At 33.9% G+C, this 15723-nt stretch overlaps 2 protein-coding genes and 1 pseudogene across 2 annotated transcripts; 1 reads left to right on the plus strand and 2 right to left on the minus strand.

Annotated features, from left to right (window-relative positions):
- Positions 1 to 436: 436 nt before the first annotated feature.
- Positions 437 to 6819, plus strand: LOC107797779 (cellulose synthase-like protein G3). The gene is made up of 6 exons (NM_001325638.1): positions 437 to 1045; positions 2735 to 2887; positions 4191 to 4316; positions 4482 to 4925; positions 5510 to 5857; positions 6265 to 6819. The coding sequence occupies exons 1-6, from the start codon at positions 437 to 439 to the stop codon at positions 6817 to 6819; spliced, it is 2235 nt and encodes a 744-aa protein (NP_001312567.1).
- A 485-nt stretch (positions 6820 to 7304) lies between these two features.
- Positions 7305 to 8351, minus strand: LOC107797780 (uncharacterized; annotated as a pseudogene).
- A 539-nt stretch (positions 8352 to 8890) lies between these two features.
- On the minus strand, positions 8891 to 11031 carry LOC107797778 (putative E3 ubiquitin-protein ligase RHA4A). Its single transcript, XM_016620699.2, has 3 exons — positions 10554 to 11031; positions 10357 to 10439; positions 8891 to 9414 (listed from the first exon to the last, which is right to left on the minus strand). Exons 1-3 carry the CDS (start codon positions 10764 to 10766, stop codon positions 9030 to 9032), a joined length of 681 nt encoding a protein of 226 aa, XP_016476185.2. The 5' UTR covers positions 10767 to 11031; the 3' UTR covers positions 8891 to 9029.
- Between the last annotated feature and the right edge of the window lie 4692 nt (positions 11032 to 15723).

Consider the following 15723-nt stretch of genomic DNA (forward strand, 5'->3'; position numbering starts at 1 on the left):
TTATTGTTCCTTTTATTTTAATTTTTATAATATATTTTGTTTATCAAGAGTTAATTTAACTAATCATTGAAGGTAAAATTGGATTAGTTCAATTTAGTATTTTAAAATTAATATTTAGATATGTAAAAAATATACGAAAACTACTATAAGTTCTAATTCTTCTCATGTCAATATGATTTAAAAAAAATATATCTCAAAATGTTGGTCAAATTTCAAACAGTTGGGATCTTAAAAAGTGAAATGTATCACATAAATTGAAAGAGACTTCATCTTTCAACTTTCTCCTTCAGTTTTTCGCTTCAAATACCTTTTTATTTTTACTACAACTAAAGTATTTTCCAAACACGTACGCAATTTGCTATAAATAGCAGGGCTGCTCACCACAATCAGTCCGTCGACCCTAGTAACACAATTTTTGCATCAGCGCCTCCCAAAAATGGAAACCACAGCCACCGGCGCCTCCACAACCACCACCGTCAACGGCGGTCTTCACTCCCTCAAAGTGAAGCCTCTACAGCTTATCCTTAACCGTGCATTTGCACTTATTTACCTTTTTGCCATCCTAGCTCTTTTCTATAACCACACACTCAAACTCTTAAACTCCACTTCCTTTATCTCTTTCTCCATATTATTTTTAATATTAATTTCCGATATAATTCTAGCCTTTATGTGGTCAACAGTTCAATCTTTTCGTATGCGTCCACTAATACGTACTGAATATCCTGAAAAACTCAAAAACTTTAGTGCCGGAAATTTTCCATCACTTGACATTTTTATTTGTACGGCGGATCCTTATAAGGAGCCGCCGTTAAACGTCGTGAATACGGCGTTATCAGTTATGGCGTATGATTATCCCATAGAGAAAGTTTCAGTTTATGTTTCTGATGATGGAGGTTCTGAGCTTACGTTGTTTGCTTTTATGGAAGCTGCAAAATTTGCTGTATTTTGGTTGCCATTTTGTAGGGAGAATAAAATAGTTGAAAGGTGTCCAGATGCTTATTTTAGTTCTAATTACACTGAAGATTCTGAGACACAGAAAATTAAGGTATGTATTTTGTTTTTCTCTTCTTTTTTTTTTTTTTTAAAAAAGAGTCCATTTTAAGTTTTATTTTCAGCTGTTTCAATATGTCTTTAAGTTTGATATACCTAAGAGATAACCACATGTAACTGTGGATAATAAGTGGAATTGCATGTCTTAAAAATAAAATTGATAATTCGCTATTCAGATTAAATTACACTCCTAGTATAAAATAATTTCACAATCAATGTATTGCTTTTACGAATTAACTTAAGATGATATGTAAATATTACCGGGATTGCAGATAAGTTAAACTATACCAAAAATACTACTTTTCCAACTAATTAGAGTCGTTTGGAGACATGTATATGCAGTATTCTTATAGAGTGTACTAGATTAAGTTTGATTTTAACAAAATATGCTTGTTTGACTGCAAAATGCTCATTTATATTTGTTTATCGTTTTGTTTGTCTTTAATGTTTTCGATCAGTTTTTGAGATAAAATATCTAAAATATTGAAACAAATATAAAAACTCAGAACATATCGATGTCTAATATAATTCTTCTTCAACACCGTAAAACTCAAATTAAAGCTAGTCATCATTAACCTAATCATGCACATGTACATAAAACGGAATGAATAGAGAAATGATTAATACAGTTGCCCTAACTAGTCAGATATATATTAACACATAATTAATTGTTTAATTAACGAATTAAAGTTCAAGTTTATTGGTGTATGCCCGTAGTTCTTGAAAATATGTGTCGTCTGAACTATAATGCGATTTTAAAATATAAAGTTTTATTAGTATTAGTTTTACTTTTTCTGCAAGCATGTGCGACGTACGTTAAATATCTGCAGAGATAGAGACCTTCGCACTATTTGCCATTTTTACCCCGTAACAGCTCACATTCTACAACTCTTCTTACATGATAAAATTAAAAATGATACAGTACAAAGATGAGAAAGGTACAAAAAAATATAATTTAAAAAAGAAAGAAAAAGACACTAGATTAATTTCTAGTAATATATTTGGTTTATTCATTGTCTATAGCAATCATTGAAAGGGCATAGGAACAGATTCATTGAAAGGGCATAGGAACAGATGCCAGATAGAATTTCAATTTTATGGATTCTGAATTTTAGATTCAAGTGTTAATAATTGAATTCTAAATTTTATATTTATATATATTTAATAAATTTCTCAATATGAAATACATTGTTCGAGCAAAAACTACTAGGTTCGTCTAAATCCGTAACCGGACTTCTTGATCAGCCCCTGCATAGGGATTAGGGACAGGAAACAGTACTAGCTAATTTTGTGTACGTAGCAGTAGGATAAGCAACTTGTACAATTTTCTTGACTAGTCTCAGGCCTAAATTTATTTAATTTCAACATTTATCTGAAGATATTCCATTCTATTTCTCTTTGTCATTTTGCTTTGAATTCAATCCTTCCGACGTTATAGTCATGGCAAGAATAAGATATTTTTTGTCATCACTCATTTAATATATCGCAAAATAACGAATTAATTTATGCTATATACGCCATGTTTGTTGTAATCATGAGTTGATTCATAAATTTCGATTGCCAATAATAATATCATAACTCTTATTGGGACAACTTATTATTTTTATTCTGTCCTTTGCTTATACTAAAAACGTTCTTTGTGTCAAGGGAATTTAAAAGTTTATAATTTTATCTTTTTGTGCAGTTAATGTACGAAAGCATGAAAACGAGGATAGAAAATGTGGTTGAGAGGGGAAAGGTGGAGGAAGATTATATTAACAACGAGGAAGAACGTCAAATTTTTAGCAAATATTGGACTGCTGGATTTACTCGCCATAACCATCCCTCTATTATTCAGGTTCGTCATACAGTTAGATCTCTCTATAACAACATCCCTATATAACAACATTTCACTATAAAAGTCAAGCTTTTCCGTAACCAATTCTTATGTTATGTTATAATATATGTTCTCTGTAACAACACTTCGCTATAACATCCAAAAATATTCGGAACAAACGACGTTGTTATAGAGAAGTTTGTTGTATATCAATTTTCTGTTTGTCTAAAAAAAATCATCTTGCTACAGAGTCGGAGCAAATTGCAAATCAAGCAAATCTCTTATATATGTAGCGATTTGGTGATAAAATATCGATGAGTTTAAGATTTTAAGCCAGTGGATGTAATTGCACTACAATTACTACTACCTTCTGACAACTGGAGCAAATTTCGTGCAAATATATATTCTTTAAAGTTTTGAATTAAAATATAGTGAGTCTATTACTTAAATGGTCACTCAACTATTTAAAATTATCTCGTAAAGGTCACTCAACTAAATATCTCAAACTTTTGAATGTCAAATACCTCTTTTCCCTCTAAATTATCAACTTTTATCTTCTTTTTTTTTTTAATATTATGAATTTTTCTCTTTTTAATTAATATTATGGACTTACTTATAGAATAAATAAATTTTATTTAAAATTAAATTTAAAAAATATTTTTCTAGCATATATAATGTCAGAATAATAATATAATTGAGCTAATTATCAAGAGTATATAATGTATATTATAAAAATACCTTTAATTTAAATAATTATTTTCTATAGTACGTGCATGGAATATATATTTTAAAACTTTTATTTTCTTTCATTCTCAATTGTGTAAATAAATTTTTGAGTTTTTGTTGTTAATATCAAAATTATTATTACGAAAAAATTATTCTAATTAACTTTCAACTATGCTCAATATTTTATTATTCCAATATTATATATGCTTAAATACTATTTTTATTTTTTTAATTTGTAAATAAAATTTATTTATTCTAAGGTAAGGCCATAATATAAATGAAAAAGAGAAAAAAAAAATTTAATCTTAAAAAGATAAAAAAACAAACAATAAACGTTGATAATTTAGAGGGTAAAATAAGTATTTTGCCCTTTTGAGTGCTATATGTATAGTTAAGTGACTTTGCTGTTAAAAATAAAAAAAATGACTTTACTAGATAATTTCAGATAGTCAGTAATGTACTCTAAATATAGTTAGATGAAAATATAGTGGGTGCATCTACATCAAATTTGACAGATTTGTTCTCGAAAAATAAGAAGCTTGATTAATTTGATAATGTCATCTATTCGTTTTTCCGTGTAATAAAAATATTGTCGCAGGTTTTATTGGAAAGTGGCAAAGACAGAGACATAACAGGTGATGAGATGCCAAATCTTATTTATCTTTCAAGAGAGAAAAGCAAAAACTCCCCTCACTATTTTAAAGCAGGTGCCCTCAACGCTTTGGTAAGTAAGATCTCGTCAAATATTAGTCTAAATAATTTTTACAAAATCAACATGGTTTGATCGGCTACAATAAGTTATTATAATCTTTTCTTGATTATATACTTGCGCTTATATTACATGTAACTCGCGTTTAAATAACCTGATTGTGTAAAATTTTGTTTTTAGCTTCGAGTATCGGGAATTATGACCAATGCACCAATAGTTTTGACACTGGATTGTGACATGTACTCTAATGATCCATCAACACCTAAACGGGCTTTATGCTATTTTTTGGACCAAACATTACGGCCCAATTTAGCCTACGTCCAGTTTCCTCAACGATTTCATGGGCTTAACGACGCAGATATTTATGGTAGTGAAATAAAAGGCCTTTTTCATACTAATCCACTGGGTATGGATGGTCTACATGGGCCCAATTATGTTGGAACTGGATGCTTTTTCCGTCGCCGGGCTTTCTTTGGGAATCCATCTTTGTTCGAGAAACCCGAAATTCCAGAATTATTCCCGGATCATGATGTGAATAAGCCCATTCAGGCCCATGAAGTTTTACAGCTAGCCCATCAAGTAGCAAGTTGCAACTATGAGAATGAAAGTAATTGGGGTTCCAAGGTGAGCTTTTATACCGAATATTACCTTGATAAATTCTTGGTGTAACATTTTAAGTCAGTAAATATAGAATATACCTGCATTAATAACTTTTTTCCTGGCAATAGGTTCGAACTCGCCACGAGATCTTTTATATATATATATATATATATATATATATATATATATATATATATATATATATATATATATATATATATATATATATATATATATGTATGTGTGTGTGTGTGTGTGCATCAGTTCGAACTTGCCATACATATTAGATCTTGTTGCCACGATAAAGTTGTCAGTGCCGTAGCAACAAGTGCATAAGTAAGTGAATGTGGAGTATAACTGCAACAACAATTTTTTCGTGGAAATCATTCGAAAAATATGTCTCTCTCTCTCTCTCTATATATATTCTCCTTGCGACGAGCGGACATATTCAAAATTAGGCCAAACTACAAAATTGGCCGGTCGACGGAAACTAATTGCATTTGCTAGACAAAAAAAGTATAAAATATGTATATAACATACATATATATTTTATCGGCTATTTTTTTTTGGAGCAGCTAAGAATATGCATTTCCCTCAAAATTCTGCAGATGGGCTTTAGGTATGGATCACTAGTGGAGGATTACTACACAGGTTATAGACTTCAATGTGAAGGTTGGAAATCAGTGTTTTGCAATCCTAAAAGGCCTGCATTTTTAGGAGATGTACCTATTTCTCTCCATGATGTGATCAGCCAAAACAAGAGGTGGTCTGTGGGTCTACTTGAAGTTGCTTTCTCAAAATATAGCCCATTAACTTTCGGTGTTCGGTCCATGGGCTTTGTTATGGCCCATTGTTATGCTCACTATGCATTTTGGCCCATTTGGTCATTACCAATTGCCATATATGCCTTCATTCCTCAACTTACTCTCCTCAATGGGGTTCCCATCTTTCCAAAGGTATGCACCAATTTAAGTTATGTACAAAATATAGCAAGCAAAAACACATAGTGATTAGTAAAATTAGTTCTTGATATATTACATAGTGTCTTTCGTATCCCTAGACTTATGTTATTACTTGTTACTGCCTTTGTTTCGATTTTCCGATTGCATTCCTTAGTGTTAGTTTTGTATTTTCGCTTCAGTTGTCAGATTAGTTTGCTTGTTATTGCCCCTCTCTTTTTCCTTTCTGAGCCGAGGATCTATCGGAAACAACCTTTTTTCCTTCTTAAAGGCAGGGGTAAGATTTGCGTACACTCTATTCTCTCCACACCCCACTTGTGGGACTACACTGATTATATTGTTGTTCCTTATAGATATGACATATGATTATCTAAAATCGCATTTTTTTAAAATATTGGCCGCAGGTTTCAGATCCATGGTTTTTCTTGTACGTTTTTTTATTTCTTGGAGCGTACGGGCAAGATTGCTTGATTTTTATGTCCGCTCAAGGGACATGGAAAAGGTGGTGGAATGATCAAAGAATATGGATGATAAGGGGATTAACATCTTTTCTATTTGGAACTATTGAGTATGTAACTAAACACTTAGGCATGACTACACAAGGGTTCAGTTTGACAAGCAAAGTAGTAGATGATGACCAAGGTAAAAGGTATCATCAAGGAGTTTTCGAGTTTGGGGTTGTTTCGCCTATGTTCGTAACCTTAGCAACAACAACAATAATCAATTTAGTAGCTTTTCTCAAAGCATTAATAGATATTTTCAAGGGTGATCAAAGCTTGGATGCTCTCTATATCCAACTGTTTATTAGTGCTTTTGTAGTAATAAATTGTTTGCCAATTTATGAAGCTATGGTTTTGAGAGCTGATAAAGGAAGGATGCCTACAAAGGTCACTATTATCTCCACATTTCTTGTTGGTATTCTCTATATAGTATTTTCTTTTATTCTAAGAAATGTGTAACAATTGAAAAGATTTTTTTTTTAAGTTTGGACTTTTAGCTATTGTATTCACAAGCTTAGCAATAGAGTATCTACAAAGAATTAATGTTCTTGTAGTCTTATTACTTCGGTTTTGTTGACTAAGACAATATTAGATTAGTTGAAATTTCAGAAATAAAAGGATCATTGAGATCTCATAGAATGCATATTGTTGTATTTCTTTATATTATATTGTATTTGAATCAGCTATGTTGTTGAAACCTAAATTGTTCAGGAATTGATTTTTGCTAGTTTCTTTAATTAATGCGTAAATAGGTTTTGCAGTCAATTACAAAACTAGTTGGAGTGCGACAAGCTGAGCCCGTAGCACATCTACTAACCCCTTCTTTTTGCGACATCTCAAAGGCCTACCAAAGTACGAAAGCCAGAATTTTTCAGAAGCCGAGTTTCTATTCAAAAAGTACATAGACACATAGATTGCATAGCCAAACAAAAATAAGTGTTGCTACTATTTCCACATAAATAAATTTTGTTGAGCTTTTACCAAGTCATTCTAGAAAGAAAAAAAAACACAAGTTCAAAATGATGTTGTTTTGAGGCCCTGCTATAAACAAATAAAAACAAGTTTGATTGCCGCTCTTACTAGTGGTTATTATTGTCGTCTGCACAAAATTCTGGATCCGTCACTGTGGATGAACTAGCTTCAAGTTTCGCTCCAAACTTCTCCAATCTATCATTTTCTTCATCTAAATCTCGAACTAAAGCATGATTAACAGTTCCATCATCTTCACTAGCATGGATTTGCCTACCAGCAAACCATCGTCCGTTCATCGCTTCAATACACCTATGAGCATCCCTTCGATCCTTAAATTTAACCAAAACACCTTAAATTTAACCAAAACACCCCCTTGTGGGTGATTTTCGCACACCTAATCCCACGGGACCAAACTTTGTACACTCCTCTCGAACGTCTTCCTTTATCTCAGAACATAAATTCTCATCCTCTCGCAATTCAACTGGTGTGAACATATAGCGAAGCACAACAATAGCTGAAATCGGTATCTCTATATCATCGCGACCACCCCAACTAAGCATTCTTTGTTCAACTTTATGTAGTTTCTTCTTCTTGTTCTTGTCAACTTCCTTTGGTACGAACTTTTCCCCTTTCTGCTTAAACTCTGCGCGAGCAACTTTCATTGGAATTTTTTCACCTAGCCGTAAAGGCATACCATCTAAAATTTTAATGGCTAAATCAACTGAAGGATCTTTAAGATATGTAACAAGTGCATCGCCTTTCTTTTTTCCAGTTTCTTTGTCGAAATAAATCTTCACTCTAGGGTTTTGTGTTACTGGATCTTCCTTTATAATACCGCACTTTGAAAAAACTTCAACTATTTCGTCAACAGTTACATCTTCTGGTAATCCTGTAATATAGACCATGAGTATTGATTTTTAATTCGAACCAACTATTTGGAGGTTTATTCGCTTACTTTTTTTCTGAATTTGTTTCGTCCAGTTTTCTCTTGCCCTTGTTGTCCATATTGTTGTAGGAATAAAATTATGAATTTCGCATAGAAAATAGGTAGGAACACCTCTATTTATAATAGTGTAAACCTACTTAGACTAGAATTAGGAAATTAAATTTGACTACAAATCCTAGTTAGACATGAATTAGAGAAACTAGCAAATATTAAATTCTAAGTTACTATTTTGAATTATTCAAAAAGGTCTACCTATATTTTGGAGATTTTCGTAAAAGTAACCGACTCATTCTAGAAAGATCTACTACAAATTTCATTACCTGCGATTGGATTATTGATTCCAGGGTTAATACGCACACGACATAATTAATTCAATATTTCAATCCCTGAAGTTCATGTCAAAACGAAAAATTGATTTTCCGACAAACTTTTTTTCCAATTTCAATTTCCAATATTCTTTTTCTTTCGCTTAAAAAAAAAAAAGACCGACTGTCATATGTTTTACCAAAACAAAACAAAAACAAATTGTCATATGTAATGTCATATCTTATACTGTATAATACTATGTAACACTTTTGTGTCCTTTTTTTTTCTTCTTTTTACTGAGAAGTAAGTAAAAGCATGATTTTGCAAAGTTCCATCTAATAATCAGATTCTGATGTGTATAAAATCGTATCCCCTAAACTTCTCTGCTAATCTATCATTCCTGAACTCCCAATGCTAAATATACAATTCCAGAAATGCAGCAAAATTAGGCCTTAATACTGATAACAAGAGCTTCTACATGTGAATAATCTCTTTCACTATTTTCAGCAGTGCCAGAGGATGAACTAGCACTAGAAAATTCTTCAATTATCACCACATGCTGCTCTTCTCTGCTAATATTGGCTGTTCTATCGCGTTGTTCACTTTCCTCTTCAATATCTAATCTGACTTGATTGTTATGTTCAAGATTAGAAGCTGGCTGCTGTGGAGGTTGTGGATTTTGTCTTGAAATAATATGCCATCTACAGAGAGGACAAGTGAAATTCGAACGAAGCCAATGGCGTATGCATTCGACATGGAAAATGTGTTTACAAGAAGGTAACTGATGCAACTCTTCTTTGATCTCAAATTCTCCCAAGCAAACACAACACCTATAACAAATTACCTCATAATTGTAAGTAATATATTGACAATATTGCCTTAAATTTACCCTTAGAACTTGAAATGCTCACTGTAGTATGTTCAAATATTGAAATCTTTGAACCACATGAAAGGGCAGCCCGGTGCTATGTGCAGGGTCAGGAAAAGGGTCGGACCACAAGGATCTATTGTACGCAGCCTTATCATACATTATTGCAAGAGGCTATTTTCACGGCTCGAACTCGTGACCTCCTGATCACATAGAGACAACTTTTCCAATTACGCCAAGGCTCCCCTTCAAATCCTTGAACCACATGGATTAGCTAAATCATTATCAGAATCCAGGCACCCTTTTATCCGTAACTTTTGGCAGGATTTAGTTACTTTGTCTATGTTCAAAAATTATAGTCCTCAACTAAGATATGAAGTAATTAAAAAGTTATAAGGTCTTGTCAAAAGTTTAAGGGTGAAATGGAACTCTTGAATAAAAATAGGGCAGCCGGTACACTCAGCTTCCGCTATGCATGGAATCTGGGGAAGAATCGGACCACAAAGATCTATTGTACGTAGCCTTACTCTGCATTTCTATAAGAGACTGTTTTCACGGCTCAAACGCGTGACCAGGACATCCTGGTCATATAACAACAACTTTACCAGCTACGCCAAGACTCCCATTCAAACTTTTGAATTAAAAATGGCCAGTCCGGTGCACTAAGCTCCCGCTATGTGCCGGAGCCGAAAAAAGGCCGGACCACAAAGGTCTACTGTACGCAGCCTTACTCTGCATTTCTGCAAAAGGCTGTTTTCACGGCTCGAACCCGTGACCTCCTGATCACATGGCAACAACTTTACCGGTTACTCCAAGGCTCCCGTCAAACTCTTGAATTAGACCTGTCAAGTTTTTTGTATAAAGACTATGATTTGCCCAGTAGCATTAACAAAAGTTAACTTACTGGGAATCCCTCATCATTGAATCTTCATCAAATAATATTACAGGAAGCTTGTTCTTGAGCATCCCCTTTATATCTACCTCACCCTGCAAAATAAGAAAACTATTAGCAAACTACCAATTTTTTAGTTTGTATACTATGGTTCTTGAAATATTATGAAATTTAAACATAGACTAATCAGCCAGGAGATATTTACTGACATGAATAATAGCATGAGTTGAACTCCTTGTAAGTGTTAGAGCAGGGGAATTAGAACCAGTAGAAGCCCTTCTTTTAAGATAAAACAAGTAAAACAAAAGAAACAAGATTATAGAAAAAAGTATTGGGATTGAGAAGATGAAAGCTTGATAAAGTTTAAGTTGAAGTGCTTGAGGATATAAGTGAGGTGGACTAGGAGATTCAGGGCTCCCCATTGAACAATAAACTCTTAAAACTCAGTTTGTTAAAAGGTTTAATGAGAAAGATTATAAGGCTATAAGCTAACATATACAAACATTATACAGCTTTATATATAGGGCAGCTCGGTGCACAAGGCATCCCGTATTCATATAGGGTCGGAAAATGGCCGCACCCTAAACTTTATATATACAAACAAAGATCAAAAACATTGTATCAGGAAAATATGAAAAAGGTTAAAAAGGTAAGTTTATTTTGGATTTTAATTGAGATTTGATAAGGACAGTAGCAATAATGCTTAGGAGACTGCTAAAATGTGAAGTGCTTTTGGAGATCAAGTAAGTGATCAACATAACATGATTACTTTATTTACACTTTTTCAATGATGTGACTTGCTCATAACTTGCCACTGAGATTTTATACATATAAAAAGAAAACGAAAAGGCAATAATTCCAGGTCCCTCAGCCCACTCTTTCATCTTCATCTTATTAGCATAGGATTCAATCATAGTTTTCTCTTTGGAATAACATCTGAAAACTATACATAGGTTATAGGAAAAAGTCACAATTTACTATTCTACTATACAAAATATCTTAAGTTTATCGTCGTCATATTTTAGGACAATTCATATTCTTGCCGTTAGCCAATCATCTCGTATTTGATGTTCTTAACTTTAACGGAGTTCTAACGTGGATTGGGTGGTTCAACATGTCAAATTAATTCAGGAAAATGGTCCAAATTTACACTCTACTTTTGACTATGGGTCTAAAGTTAACCTTTGTTATACTTCATGTGTAACTTTGTTAGGCTCAAGTACAAATACGAGATGATTTGCTAACAATAAGGGTATATAAATTCTTATAACGGAGCGTAAAATTAAGATATATTTAGGATAGAAAAGAGGTACACTAGATTCCCATAACCACAAGTTTATGTATCATGATCTCAAGGTTTGATAATCAATCAACCTCAAAAGATTGTCATCAAAAGTGGTGAGCGCTGATCAGATAAGCCTAACTTACCTTTTAGTTATTACCTTGTCATGTAATGAAAACCAGTAGTGCAACTGTTTATTGGGGCAATTTTGCTGAAACCTAACTTCTAGATATTTCTCAGTCTCTATTTTACGTTTCAAAATCTCATTTGCGCTCGAAGGTAAAAGTCATTCTTGATTTTAGTAAAGACAGATGATTTTCTGATATTAGGGGTAATTTCTTTACATCTTTTTTTAGTTATTGGTGTCCGGACAACTTGGGCGTGCATTCCATCGAGTACTTGTTTCCTACTGTTTACCCGAAAAATCGGATAATGTTGAATTTATATATGGTTCTAAGGGTAAGTAGATTCCTTTGATCTGAAGATAACAATACACGTATTTATGACGCAAAATAGAAAATGATGAACAAAGATACTTAGTGAGCTTTAGAAAGATAAATACAATGAATTCTTAATCCCAGGGAAGGTCTCTTCTATTACAATCTATCTTGCCTTTTATAGCCAAGGATCACTACTTTATCTATAGCAACATAATGGAATAATATTACTAGTGGAGGACCCATGATGGTGTGTCTCCTCCTTAATTCCCGCCAAGATTCTCTCCTTTGGTGCGGTTGTAACAGCCTTTTGTCTGTGAGCTCGATACCGACTCGAACTCGGTGTCGGATCGGAACCTCGGCCTTGGTTTCGAGCTTGATGATTACTTTCGGGCATCGATGTTCGGGACCTGTATCGGTCGATGTTACCTCGGTCGATTCGGACGCCCCGAGCTCGACGCCCCCATCTCGGAATTCGTTCGGGTTCTCCATGAAGATACCCCTTGACTGAGATGCCATCCTCGATCGATCTTCATGATCGAGGATCGATTTTAACCGTATACACCTACCATCGGCACATGTACCAAATAACTCTCTCACTAAGATTTAGACGGGTGAAAGCAAATCATTAGTGATAATTCTTTTATATAATCTAAAACATTTGGAATTTATTCTGTTTGACATCCACAAAATGAGTGATTCTTCCACATACTACACTCAAAAGTGTTGAACATAAATGAGCCTTTTCTTATATATGGAAATAAATAACAATTTAGTACAAGTGTCCCCTGCAACATGCATTTATACATATGCACCTATCACTGCAGGTTGATTCCATAAAAGGGTCCCATCCATAAACTTGGAAATGCCATATCACATTTGCACTCTCAACCACCAAGGCAAGGTATATTCTCAAAAAAATAAATCAATTAACTAGGATTTAATCTTAAATTAGATGGAGTATGTAACCATTCTACTCTATTCATGTTAATTTGAGAACATTTATTACAACTGTACTACTTTGATGAGTACAAGGAATGACTGACCAACCTTGAGCTTAAGCTGACCGAGATTGTATCGGCATTGCACAGGGAAATTGAAGCCCTAAAGCAACAACTGCAGGCAGCAAGGTTCGCTGGTGGCACTGGAATACTCTTTTTTATGTCACCTTGGAGTTGACAATGCTTCTTCAATAACTGTGTCGGTGGAGGTAATATGTACTCAATGGAATAGTTAATGTACGCAAAACATTTTCACTAACAATATCATTATTCAAAAAGAAAAAAGAAAAAGCTAATAGTCTAAGAGATTGACCTTTAAGTCAGCCAAAGAACCAAAAAAACACCTCAATTTAATCATGTGCTCATAAAGTGATTCAACTTTTCAGATGAAGACAAGTTTACCAATTGTTAAGAGACTTGTATATGAAGAGAAAACATGCATTAGTGCAAGATCTTGTTTCCTGGCCAGGGCGAGCACTAGCCGCTGATGACGGGGTGATCACTTAGATTAACTAATTTAAATTAGCAAATCAGTTGATAAGAAATATCTTCAATATGCTCTACTATTCAAACCTACTGGCTCTCCTTTTCTTGATATCATGGTGTCTGAATCAATTTGTTCACATCTCGATTATTTCTTTTAATATATGCTATCTTTACCGTATAAGTTTCGCCGAGTATCTACTATCTCCACCGCATAAGTATCAGCTAACACTATCCACCAAAACTTAAGCGGACAGACAGGAAGAAATCATTGAATGTCAAATTTCTCATGATTTTCATGCACATTTCGATTATTTCACTAAGTACGTGCTATCTCTACCAACACAAGTTTCACCGAGTATCTACTACCTCTGTCATACAAGTACCAAATATTTCTATCTAGTGGTGGCAAAATGGTTAAAAAAATAGTTATACACCCATATTATCCATTAAAAAATGAGTTGATTTATGAAGTTTTTAAAAACGGAGCAAATATGGATAAGAACAATATTATCCATTTAGAAAATGGATAATTAAGGAATAACTAATGAGTTTAACTTTTACATTTGCAAAGCCTCAAATTGGGGGCTCCTCTGATTTTGAAGACTAGAAATTCTCTTAAAAGTGATCATATTCAAGAAGTCATGTCCATATTATCCGCCGGTTAATACATTTTTTATCCATATTAAATATGAGTCTGATCGGATAATTTATCCATTTTTACATTACTCATCTCGACCCGAGCCATATCCGACCCGTCCCGTCTGTTTGACACACCTATTTCTATCTATCAAAGGTTAGACAAACAGAAAGAAATTGTTGAATGTCTAGTTTCTCATGATTTTCGTCCCGCTTTATTGGTTGTTAAGCTAACTCCCTCGGATGTAACCTACTTGCTCTTTCTTTATGTCTCCATTTACTAGTAGTTTTTAATTTGTAACTTATCCTTTTCCAACTACTTTACAAGATGCAATTTCACTTCATGTGGGCATTTTCTTAGAATAAAGCTCTGCTATTGTTTGTGGGATGGAGAAGATTCTCATCATTTCCCTCTCTCTCAAAGTGGGCATTGAGGTCATCCTCAAACTACACCATTAAATCAGATTCTTAAGATTTCCCATAAAATAAAAGAAATCAAAGAAAATTAAACTTATCTACTATATAAAATCCTGACTTGACTATTTTATGATAGATGTTCTGGTGGAAGCCAACACAATTGTCTTAAAGCAATCAGCACAAAAATTTGAACCAAATGTCTAAATCACAACCCACAAAATGGTTAGTCTTGCTTTTGGAAGCCATGGCAGTTTAGATAGGGCAAAAGGGCATCAACAAAAAGAAAGAAAATACTGTTTCTCAACTTCCTTTAGTACCAACTGGTGGGAGGCAGTGTTTTAAAAGATGTGGGCGTAAGACGAGGCGTTTTAATATGACTCAGCGAATATTCGTTGCTTTTGGGAGATATTAGCAGACTAGCGGACAAGATAAAGAATTGGGAAAGACAATGAATTAGGGCTTCAATCAATAAAAAATGTTTTGACTTTTAAATTTAATACATTTCAGTTCCTTTTCAAAACTTTTGAGTAATTACCAAGCTGACTTTTGAGAATTTGAGTATTATATAAAGGACTTATTCAATAAATTTTATTTTAATTTGAAAAAATCTCTAGGGCTTACGCCTCACTAAAAGAACGCGCCTCAAATGCCCGGGCGTATCTCCCGAATTGTTGGGCGTACGCCTCTTGAGATTTTCGCCCCACACCATCGCCTCGGGGCGTTTTTGGTGTGCCTCGCCCCAGGGCTCGCCCTGAAAACGCCTTTTAAAATACTGGTGGAAGGTATCCACCCTAAGCCTTTCCTCCTTTCTGATTTGAATATTGTTTGCATGCTGTGATTCATTTGATTTCCTCTAATTATAGTAGTTTTCGTTTACCGGCACGTAGGTGTACTAAATTCCTATGACCGAGTCTTTCTAGCCCCTGTGAACATCTTTTCTTAATGTATTAAAGTCTCTTCCCAGCTAAATCCTATGCTGAGTAGGAAGACTGGCCTCTCCCCTTAGTGGTCTACGATCCGCAATGCTGTCAACCACGCTTTCTCTCCCTCAAAACAATACTCTAAATACAACAGCTATTGGGATTGGTCGAGTTGCTACTCGACCGACTAAAGCTAAAAG

Source organism: Nicotiana tabacum, chromosome 23 (assembly GCF_000715075.1).
Source record: "Nicotiana tabacum cultivar K326 chromosome 23, ASM71507v2, whole genome shotgun sequence".
Classification (NCBI taxonomy): domain Eukaryota; kingdom Viridiplantae; phylum Streptophyta; class Magnoliopsida; order Solanales; family Solanaceae; genus Nicotiana; species Nicotiana tabacum.

Excerpts from the sequence above, each read along its gene's own strand:
- LOC107797779 (NM_001325638.1), top strand. The coding sequence starts at position 437 with ATGGAAACCACAGCCACCGGCGCCTCCACAACCACCACCGTCAACGGC. Across the intron at positions 1,046-2,734 it reads CTGAGACACAGAAAATTAAG|TTAATGTACGAAAGCATGAA; the intron begins GTATGTATTTTG and ends CTTTTTGTGCAG. Across the intron at positions 5,858-6,264 it reads GGGTTCCCATCTTTCCAAAG|GTTTCAGATCCATGGTTTTT; the intron begins GTATGCACCAAT and ends TATTGGCCGCAG.
- LOC107797778 (XM_016620699.2), bottom strand. The coding sequence starts at position 10,766 with ATGGGGAGCCCTGAATCTCCTAGTCCACCTCACTTATATCCTCAAGCA. Across the intron at positions 10,440-10,553 it reads CAACTCATGCTATTATTCAT|GGTGAGGTAGATATAAAGGG; the intron begins GTCAGTAAATAT and ends CTTATTTTGCAG. Across the intron at positions 9,415-10,356 it reads TCAATGATGAGGGATTCCCA|GTGTTGTGTTTGCTTGGGAG; the intron begins GTAAGTTAACTT and ends AATTTGTTATAG.